Source organism: Micrasema longulum, unplaced genomic scaffold (genome assembly GCF_059751315.1).
Source record: "Micrasema longulum isolate JH-2025_06_02 unplaced genomic scaffold, ASM5975131v1 h1tg000333l, whole genome shotgun sequence".
Lineage (NCBI taxonomy): Eukaryota > Metazoa > Arthropoda > Insecta > Trichoptera > Brachycentridae > Micrasema > Micrasema longulum.
This window is the reverse complement of record NW_028277537.1, coordinates 635,474-647,184: the sequence shown is the minus strand read 5'-3', so window position 1 is coordinate 647,184 and position 11,711 is coordinate 635,474. Positions and strand designations below refer to the sequence as shown.

The window sequence follows — 11,711 nt, the reverse complement described above, 5'->3', positions numbered from 1 at the left end:
ATAAAACAATTTTATAAATAATATTAGTTTTTATTAAAACAGCCACTCTAAATATCTGTACAGAAATTGTAAAATGATTAAAAATCAGATGTTCATTCATCAATATTGCTATATATATTTTATTTTTTTATCATGTTACATATTTATTTACTTATTCATTAAGCTATAATAAATAAAAGTGACTCATTATCCACTATTTGGAAATTTTCACTTTCTAGATCTACATGTAAAATATTTTTTCCAAGTCTTAACATTAAAAATGAACACACATGTTATTTGTTTTAATTTGAATCAAAACAAATGAAAGCTAACATGTAAGATTTTTATTTATTTCTTCACCCTCGAGGAAAAATTCACCAACTACAAAAATTTATTTATGAAAGAAGAGATAATTTAAAGAAAATTTTTAAATGATTTAAAATACTTTTATTACTAAAAATATTTTTAATTAATAAAAAAATACTTTATATGACTAAAGTTTTATTAGTTGGTGATTTTTTTTTTAACGTGACAATGTGTTCGATGAAATCTTTCAACAAATAAGTATTGAATTCTTATTTTTACTAGATAAATCAGGGGTCGACAATGCGAGGGGCTTAATTACCGATTTCCGGCTAAAACAAATCGTTTCTCTAAATGCAATTATATTTTCTGGGTAATTTCTAAAACTCAGAAACTTCTTGACTAGGGAATGTTCACTCGAATGAATGATAACAGTTTGTATTTTACTCAAATGGATATTGCTGAGTTTTGTCACATTATACAGACTACATTAGAAATCATCTAAAGTGTTATAAATGTATATCATAAATACAATTATATACATTCATATTTTCAAACGAATCAAATTGGTTGCTTCTCTGAAGTCTTCCATTAAAAAAAATATATATACATAATATGATACAATCTCACTTATCGGCTTGATGTTAATACATCAACTTAATAAAATAAAATAATTTACTGTCTAACAAATATTCTATAATGCACATAGTAAGGTATATACTAATCAGCTTTTTATTATATTAAAAATAAATGCCATTGCTCTATTAACCGGTTAAGTGCCATAAGCGCATGAACGCGCTCTCTGTTTCCTTGCTCGGAGGGGGGCCGGCCATACAAAAATAGCGCATAAAGACCCGTGCTTTTGTATGGGTCAAGGTCTAGTATTTAACTGAACGATTTTAGATTTCGTGTACTCGGAGACATTGTTAGAAGCTTAATGAAAAACTAGGACACGAGGAATTATTAAAATGATCAACGTTACAGCAGTTCAAATGAGTTACAAAAAATTGCCTAAAATTTTGCGGCCTGCTGGGAACTGCCATAGCAATATCTAGCGACACAAAAGGTTAAATAACAAAAAGTATAAAATCATATAGAGTTAAGTTGTGGGTCAGTGGTTGTATCAGTATCAAGGATTTTGTTTTTTTTTGTTGACAGTTTCACTCTACCACAATATAATTCTTATTTTCTAATAAAATCTCCTGAGACTAAATTATATGTAGCAGAATATACTTAATTAATGTTCAAATGGATCAATTTATATGTACATAAGGGTATATTATTTTCTGTAGCTTTTGTCAGTGTTCATAGCCTGAGCTTCAATATAATATTGACATTTGGAAATAGATTTTCAACATCTATTGTTTCACAAAACAAGAAGAGGTAATGAAATATTATTTTTCCAACATTTTATTCTTCTGGCCCCAAATTTTTATTTACATACATTGAGGTACTATTTATAAGATGGAAAGCCCCTCAGTAATCAGTTACAACTCTCTTATCATTGTTTTTTATATTTTTATATGGGAGTTGCATTATTTTTTACCTTGCTTTTAATATACAAGGTTTATATGTCAAAAGAGGATTTTGCAATTATATTTCTTTAAATTTATCTAAACTGTTGGGATCAGGAAGGATATACTAAAGTGGGCCAATCAGGAACTTCTCAGCATTTGCTCATGTGGAGAGGAAACCACTTACAACTCTTTAGGAGAAGCCGGTCTGTTAACAGTAGTCAACAGGCCTTCCGTTCCACTAGAAGAGTGTTCGGCATTTTGTTCCCTACTTTGGTTTATTTTACCAATTGCCTGCACTATTTTGACCATGTATAATATAATAATAATAATGTAAGAAAACAATTTTTAAATCCAATTCCCCGTAGGGCTGAAGTTCCTCATTAGGTTGAATTGGTAAAACCGTTTTTTTTAAATATTTTAGACAGTTTTATATATAATTTGACATTCAATCATCAGGGCGGTCATATGAAGCAAAGAATAATTGCATGCAAAAAATAAAAATTCACAAATTAACCACTTCTGCCCCGCGAGAAGATTCAGAATAGCCACATTAGTTGTGGCACGCTGTGTCTTACGTTGTGATTATGATTAGGCATGAAAAATTATTGTAGATAATTGCTCCTGCTCTTACAAATTATGGTATTTTTCAATACTTTACATGACTCAAATGTTGTATGACCAATAACAGTGAAGGATTACAAGGAAAATTGGTATGTGGTCATGCTAGCACTAGTGCACTCGGCGTGCTGGTCCGTGCAAGCGCAGCAGGACCAGTGACGGGCCCCCGGGTGACCCGGATGGCCATGGCCGCAGCCCCGGTAGCCCCCGGCCATGCGGCCAGCCCCCGCACACGCGCAGCCTGCTGCGCGACTGCCACTCGATGAGCAGAAGGAGCAGCAGTGGAACTTGCCCGAGTGAGGGCGCTGCTCTCTGGCCACCAGGTTGAACGGACTGTTCTAGAAATTCAACATACCGTTTTAACTACAAATACACATTTTTTAATAATACTGTAGATTCAATGATTATATAAACAAACATATAACGTGAGAAAATGGTGGAAAGGATAGTATAATGAAAACAGAAGAAAGTAATATTTCGTGGTGTAGGTATTACAACCGTAATATATATATATTCAAATTTCATGGCTTTATAGTTAAGGTCTTATTTACTACTTGTTTTTTACTAAATAATAATTACAGTGGTTTAAAAAAATATATATATATGAAAAGGCCATCAAGCTAAGTCAAAAAATTAAAATTTTATGGATCATATCATCATCGACATGATTTGTTCAAATTTTTGTAATATTGACATTAACTCAGCCCGTTACGTCACGAGCTGTTATCGGAGAGTTGTGCTGCCATTTAAAAGTAGAACCCCTTAGCGGTCAAAATACACTAAACTTTATAAAAATGGCTACTCGAAAATCAGAAATCTATCACAATGCTATAATTGATCGGTTATTATTCACTAGAACTTGTGACGTTTCAAAGTATGATTTTTTCATACAATTAAATGGTCTAATTTTTATAGCGTGTAAGAAAACTCTTGATATCCAATTTACCGTAGCACTAAACTTCCTCATTGGGTATTATTTGTAGGATTTTTTTCGAAATATGTTCAATTACTAGTTACTGACAAGGATACTTAAACAATATTTTGAGTTTGTCCAAATTTTTGACAGGTCATAAGCCCTGTAGATGCCTAGACTTCTATATTACCTTCTCTAAAATGTTCTTCATCTCTGTTGTAGTATGTTAAAGATACTTTTAAAATTTCTAAAAATACACACATTTTCATACAGAAAATTCGATTTTATTTTATAGACAATTGAATTTAACTCTGTTAACTTCCTATTGTAATCTAAGCCCTGGTATGTCCATTAAATATAATATAAGTGTGATATCAATACTGGCAAACAAATTATGTAATTTGTTAATGAGATGTTCAAGTCTGATGATGGGTAGTGAAAAGTAATCTGAAACAGGTATGAAACAAAAGTGCAAAAAACACACTACAGAAAAATTCATTGCTCATTTGAACTCCAATTGGCCATGAACATCCGAGAAATTAAAAAATTGATCATGAATTCTTAAAAAATACAAACTTGACATTAGACGCATGTACTAAACTCTGATAAAATTTTGATTACATGATCAAAATATTGAAAATAGTTACCTTTATAGGTTTCCCATTGACAAGAACAGCGAGCTGATAGGGACCGGAAACATCTGGGACGAAGGAAAGAACGTAGGTGCCGTCCTTCCGGTCCTGTGTGGTGATGGAATGGGGACGCACACCCGTCCTGCGAAGGGCTCCCCACACCCGAGCCCCCCCGCCGCACACTGCCTGGTTGGAGGAGTCTCTCGTCTCCAGCACCATCTCATGGCGGCGGTGAACTCTGATGCCACGGAAACCTAGAGATACAATCATTTTCTTGTTGGTCAGATATTGGAAACATCACTTTGCATCATTCCAACAGAAGCAATATTACTGATGTTGAACTATTCATTCTATGTCGATAGTTAGGTAAATATCAAAATATTTTAACAAATAAATACTGAAATATTAAATTGAATTTTTTTAAATCTTAGAAATAAATGCAAGAATTTATGAAAAAACACACAAAAAAGTCTTGTCATGCTCTGTGCGCAAAGAAATTTTAGAGTAAATTTTGCGTTTTCTTTCAAAATGTTGCTTTAATTTAATGGGTAATCCGGATGTCCGCATATCCAGATAACGTTCGAGAATAATCTTCAAGCTGATGTACTGTATACAGACTTCTCCAAGGCCTTTGACAAAGTTGATCACAACATTTTATGTGCTAAACTTCGTGCTGTAGGCATTAGAGATCCCTTTTTATCGTTTTTAAAATCCTACCTCTCACATAGAAAACAAAGTGTAAAAATCAATAACTTCATATCAAATAGCTTCCTAGTAACTTCTGGTGTACCACAGGGTGCCCACTTGGCCCCTCTTCTATTTAATCTGTTTGTTAATGATGCTGCTAATGTTTTTTCTTTTACAAAATTCTGGCTTTTTGCTGACGATAACAAGATACTTAAGCTAATTAAAAATATTGATGACTGTGTCAGACTCCAAGAAGACATAAATGCATTTCATACTTGGTGCAAAACTAATAACATGGAACTTAACATCGATAAATGCAAAATTATTTCATACCATAAATGTAAACATCCTTTTATTTTTGATTATAAACTTAATGGCCAAGTTCTTTCGATTGTCACCTCTATAAGAGATCTTGGAGTGATCCTAGATAATAAACTAACTTTTCTGGAACACTTTGATAATATAGTAAACAGATCCTTAAAAATTTTAGGCTTTATTAATAGAACTACGTCTGATTTCCAAAGTATGCTTACACTTAAAACACTTTATTGCTCTTTAGTTCGCCCTATTCTTGAATATGCATCTGTAATCTGGTCCCCTCATTATGCTGTTCATATCAAGCGCCTTGAATCAGTTCAACATCGTTTTATAAGAAAAATTGCATGGAAGATGGGATTGGAAAGAGGAGACTATTCATATTCTGATATGGAGAGGTTTTTAAGCATATCAAGTCTTGAAAAACGCAGATGCATTGCAGATATAATCTGCATGTATAAAATTATGAACTGTCTCATTGATGCCCCTGAAATTTTGCAAAAGATTCTTTTTAACGTTCCCACCCGTAGACTAAGAAATAATGAAATGCTTTTCCTCGGTCACTACAGGACCAATTATGGTGCACAGTCGCCTTTGCCCAGAATGATCAGGCGGGTGAACGATCATCAAGATCTTGATTATTATGGTGTAAGGATGTCTTTCTTTACAAATCAGCTAAAGAATCTGTATAGTTAGCCTATGCTTTTTACTTAATCTAAAAAATCTATCATCTGTCTTTGCTGCTTATTTCTGTTCCTTATATTTTTTTATTCCTTTGTAAAAATTTCTTTTAATTGTAATGTTTATAATGGACTTTGTCCGTAAATAAATAAATAAATAAATAAATAACGTCTGGCATTCATTAATTCGGATAGTCGTCTGATAAATTTTCTTTGTAATGCAATCAAACTTTGGGAATATTTCAGAACGTTGGAGTCGCCTGTTTCCATACAAATTAATATTGCAGTTTTAACACACGACAGGCGTCCGCATCTTGAAATAATTCTAAAAATACATTAATTTATTAGTCAGTTCCGAGAAATGTTTTGAGCCTATTGAATTGTAAATTTTTTGAAAAATATAGGTCGGGAAAGTATATAAAATATTTAGCGTCGGTTGCCGGTGGGTTTGTGTTTTGGGCCTTAAAACTGAAATATGATATAATACTAGAAGAGCAAGAAAACTACAAAGCTGTCTTTAATATAGATTTGACAATATGAAAAAAAAAACTGTATCAATAAACATTTATTGTGGAACCAGAAAAAAAATGTTATAGATACACGATATATGTATGTATTAAAAATATTATTTTGCCTTTCAATCATAAGTTGACGTTTACATATCGTGTAGTGAACCTACGGGTTCTTACAAAAAGTACAATGATTTATTTTGTAATTTTACCTTCTGGCTCGATGACACATAATGCCGCATCAACTCCTTGCGTAGAGATAACGCCATACATCTGAATGTTTCCATACTGCGCTGCCTTCGCTTCCTTCACTACTTCCAAGTCCTCGGATGCTTTACACTCTAGCAGACCTTCCGTATTGGAGCACCACTCCAGCCTCCTGAGCAGTGGACCGACAAAACTCAATACCTCCACGTCGGTTCCTTCAGAAAGGATATCTTCGGCAAACTTGACCGCGTCGTTAACATTCTCGGCCCTCTTCTCTAACTCTAATCTCTGGTCGGCCAGTACTTGTATTTTGATATCTCGAGCTTTGAGGACTTGTATTTGTAACGTTTGTCTGTGTTCCTCTACCGCTCTGATATAGGAATCTATAAACTGTTCTACATCTTCTTGTACCACTTCGCTCTTTATCTGAAAAGGTTTCACATCATTATTTATATTATTATTTATTTATTTATATTTATTATTGTGCGCGCAGTGCTATGTCGGTATAATATATGGTTTTTCGCTTCGCTCTTCTCAGGAGAGAACACTTTCCATTCCTCGACACAGCACATAATTTTTCAGCTATTCATTAGACTTTGGAATGAGCTACCCCTTCATATAAAAAATGCACCTTGTCTAGCCACCTTCAAGAAACGCCTGAAACATTATATATTCCCAGAATCCTGAGTTTTACTGCTTTTTTTTCTTTTGGTTAAATATGTATTTTTATCCCTTTTTTTCTTTCCTTGGTTCCTCTTTTTCTCTCCTTCCAAACACATTATCTGATCCCACATTCCTCATCATTTAACATGTACAACATAATATACTTTTTTTATTTTATTAAAGTTAATATGCGCAAGCCTTATCTCCCAAAAAAAAAAACGCTTAATTAGGTTTTTTTTATATTTTATGTATGACCTATCTTTTGGTATACATTTATGTTTTTCTAGTACAAAATTTTGACCAATCTCTTCTTTTTGACCAATCTGTTTTTTAGTTGGCTGGAAGATATTGCTTTTAGCAATAAGTCCACCAAAGTACTGATTCTTTGTACTTGAAGTTGTAAATAAATAAATATAATGATATTATTACAAAAAAAAAACAAAATCTTAACACAGCACCAATTACGTACACAACACAATATACTATATAATACAATTTTCGGAACAGGACAACAAGATGTAATGAGAATATGTGATTTTATTTGTGTCGGTGATTTTATTTTTGTGGATATGGAGTTTGGTTAATGGAGTGATGTGTGTAAAATATGATGTTCATGTTATGTGTATGGTAGATTTCTTCTTCTTCTTCTTCTTGCGGTGTGTTGTCAGGTCCCCTAGATGTTGGCGATCACTACAGCGAAAGCGTCTCGGTCTAGCGCTACTCTTAAATTCCGTAGCCAGGACAACTGCTTTATAGTAGATTTAATATATTTTAATCTTTGTTTTATATTTACTCATTTCTTTTTTTTAAATAAGAGGCTAAATATTAATGTCAATGAAACTCAATTTCCGTTCATAGAGGAGAGCGGTGCCAGGTTTCTAATCTAATTGACTGACTGCAACTGATTGATCTAGAGTAAAATTATCTTCTGAATTTTAAATGGTGTTTAGCATAAAATGATAAAATATGTAAGTTTACCCTGAACTAGTTAAGAACTTAACCTGAGACCTCATGGGGTAGATACAATACATTTACTGTATCAAAAATTCACAAGTAAATCATATTTTGAAAACATGTGAATTACTGTTTGATTTAGTTAATAAGTCAACTCAGATGATGAATAAACAAAGTTTTCAGTTCAGGAAAATCTGTCAGTATTGTGTACCTGTATTCGCTTCCCAGCTACGTGTAATTTCTCTAGGGCTGTAGTGGTCTGCCGAACCACCGGCTTAACTCTATCCACAGCTTCTCTAATAGTCCTAATGTAGGACTCCGCAGCTCGTGAGACTGGATCAAAGGAATGTCCATTGTGCAACAATAAACAGCAATCTCTGCAGATCACCTGTAAATGTAAACATCACTTTACAAGGGGAGTTATTAATTTCTAATTTGCAATTTACAAATGTCTTTATCTAGTATGTAATAAGTAGGTAGGTTTGTAAAAGTACATTAAAAATTTTCTTTTGAAACACCAATTGGGTGCACTATCTTAATTGAAAGTACATAAAAGTGATCTGTAAAAAAAATAAAAGCAAACAGCATAATTTATAGCTGAAACTGATCTTTATGCTGGCAACACCAAAAATTATACGCGGTTTGTTTTGAGATTGGTTATGATATTTTAGTACACTGGATTCTCTTTTTACAAGGTGGATACTTTTTACACAGTACCATGTAAAAAAAATATTCTCAAAAAAGAACAATGCTGAACAGGTTTCCTTTATAAAAATCAATTCAAGATTTCGCAAAAATTAGATATTTTACTATTTAATATATCATAATTTTTCCTCCCTCTGTGTTGCAATGAAGTGTGCTAGGGGGTTGAATCTTAGTACGGATATACCTACTTTAAATATTGTTGGTAAGATGATCAGTCCAAAAAATTGAAATATATCGCTGTGTAAAAAAAACTTATTTTTTTTGTAATCGTAAAATACTCACTATTAGGAAATAGGAATCAAGTTGGGGTGGGACCACGACCCGATTTAATGTTGATCTCAGCTAAGGTAGGTACGCCACGAAGCGGACATCCAGTAGTGTGATACTGAACGCTCTCTACAGGGTAGAGAACGCGTCGCTAGCACGTAATTTACGTAGTAGGTAATTGACTCTATTTCCCTAAAGTGTTCATAATCGTGCTGCAGGTGCCGGAACCTACCTGGCAGCAGGTGGAGCAGAAGAGCTTGAGCTCGTTGTCCGGGTGGCGCGCGCACAGGGGCTGGCGGCGGAGGGTGAGGGCGCCCCGCCGCGCCGCGTCCGCCAGGGGCAGCAGCGCGTGGCGCGCGCCTCCGCCCTCCGGCCCCGCGCGCACGTGCGCCGCCCCGCAGCCCCCGCACAGACTGATCAGACACGTGGTACAACGACTTTGGGCCTAGAAACAAACAACTTTAGTGGTCTTTTTGTAATCCTAAAATCCCCGTAAGAAAGTATTTTTTGTGTTGTTTTGAAGGCGCTGCGATCTTTTTTAAAGATTTGCATTTTTTTAAAACGATGACGTCGAAGGTGTGGTGACGTCATAACTCATAATGTTGTTATAATGCCGCCACCCGCGAGTTTGCGGACGATCAACTCAACTATAATAGGTTTCAGCGAAACTGGGGGCTGCCAAACCTGAGCTAATTACAGTCCTTCCTAAAATTCGATAGAAAGTATGTAGTTTGACTATATTCTAAAGACAGTAAATCGTCTGTAGTTCTTAAAACTAGACGGCTCTGGACGTGCTTTCTACTATACTGTTCCAATCCGCCGGTTTCGAAATGATAATGTGCTGTTCCTCGATCAACACAGCACAAACTATGGCTTGCATGCACCAATGTCCCGATTGTGTCGTATTGTAAACTCGAGACAAGATCTGGACTTTTTTGGTGAGTCTTATAGATTTGAAAAATCACTAAGATAGACCGGATCTTGTCTTGAGGTAGTATTATTTTTTTTTGTCTTAGCTTTAATTTTATTTAGTTGTATTTTATTTTATGTATTTATTATAAGAAATTGTATTTACCATCGTTAGAATGGACTGCATAAGTCCGTCAAATAAATAAATATAATACGCGGGAAATGGATGAAAATGTAACTGTAAAGAAAAACTAGTCCTGACTAAAAAATTAAACTGTTTCTAAAAATTAACAGTTTTAAGCAGTTTGTTTCACTATACAGATTAATTTGTGAAACGGTAACAGTTTCTGGTACTTTTTCTAAATAACCGAAACGCCCATCTCTATTATGACAACACAGTATTATGATTATGTGACATGATTTAATTAAGTAACTACTTATTCATAAAAAAAAACTTAATTATTTAGAAATAATACATTTTCTTGTAACATAAATAAACTGGTAATCCACAGAAAACGGCAGTAATGGGGAAGTTCGGTGTTTTTTTAAAAGTATTTTATACAGGTGTTCATTAAACCCTGTCACATCCGAAACCACGATGATCAGTATGAGCAAAAAGACACATTGGCACATTAAAATATTTTTTTCGAATTAATAAAATTTAAAAAAATAAAATAGCAGGGGAGAAACGAGGAGGGGGCCGGGGCATTCTAATACTGCGCCGAGCTCCCCTCACTTCTTCCCTGCAGAAGTAAGCATCCATTTGTTTTTTTAAATATTTTATTTAAAAAAAATCTTTGTTATATCAATGTAAATATCTTTTTAAATATGCTAATATGTCTTCTTGCCCATACTGATCATTGTGGTTTCGGATGTGACAGGGTTTAAAGAACATCCTGTATATCATATCAGCGCTATGATTTTTTAAAGATTCGTATTTCTGTAATTACTCAGCTTGTGACGTCAAAGGTTCTCTTCCACTTATTCTCGGTCAGTTCTGCCGATTGGTCTGTTGACGGTAAGTAAACCCGATATCTTTCACAGCTCTCTTGTCATTGGTTGATTGGTGAAAAATGAACTACTGACGTCGTTCAACGTTTTTATTAAAATATATTTTTTCGTACGTTTTCAAGAAACTTTGCCGTACAATTTGATGCTCTAATACCCCGCGAAATAAAATGTTTTTTCTGTCCAATTTCCCGCGGGGTCAAAGTACCTCATTGAAATCTGGACTTGAGAAATTATTTTATTTTATTTATTTTTATTTTATTAACATAAACGGCAAATCTGCCTTTTACAAAAAATTATAATACTAACATATTTGGCTTAATATATATTTTAAAAAAAACATAAATTTTCTTTTACCCAAGATTTATAAAAAATATACAAGATTTACAAAAATTCAAATAACATAAAAATTATACAAGATATTCAGCAGAAAGTTTAAACAATTTAAGAATAAATGTAAAAAACAAATTAAATAATAAAATATTTAAAGTAAGATAACAAGAAAATCGTAAATTCTGTTTCATACAGCTGGGCATAGTGAACACAAAATTGTATATATCATGAAATGTATAAATAAATAAATATAATTACCATTCACCATCTTCGAAAAAGTTCAACAGGTTTGTTCTATAGGAACAATACCCTACACTAAATATATCCGATACGTGGGAACAACTATTGCCGAGCTCATGAAGTCTGTTCAATACGGCATTACAAGTATACACTGTCCGTGAATTGTTGCTACAAAGCGATGGCACCTGTCTAGTCATAAGAATGAAGACCAGGCATCCTGAAGTTGATGAGAGATAACAGTTCGGGGCAATTCCATATTGAATTTACAATTT

The 11,711-nt window shown here is 33.8% G+C and overlaps 1 protein-coding gene across 2 annotated transcripts in view; it reads right to left on the bottom strand.

The window, feature by feature from the left end:
- Nucleotides 1-15: 15 nt before the first annotated feature.
- LOC148282404 (E3 ubiquitin-protein ligase TRIM45-like) overlaps nt 16-11,711 on the bottom strand; it is a 45,929-nt gene continuing 34,233 nt past the window's right edge. For both annotated transcript variants that reach the window (XM_088225134.1, XM_088225133.1), the window contains 5 exons: nt 9,182-9,394; nt 8,189-8,365; nt 6,366-6,786; nt 3,978-4,216; nt 16-2,755 (listed from right to left, as the gene is read on the bottom strand). In XM_088225134.1, the coding sequence (XP_088081260.1) occupies nt 2,495-2,755; nt 3,978-4,216; nt 6,366-6,786; nt 8,189-8,365; nt 9,182-9,394 (1,311 nt within the window). In that variant the 3' untranslated portion in view covers nt 16-2,494. The remainder of the gene's footprint in view (nt 2,756-3,977; nt 4,217-6,365; nt 6,787-8,188; nt 8,366-9,181; nt 9,395-11,711) is intronic.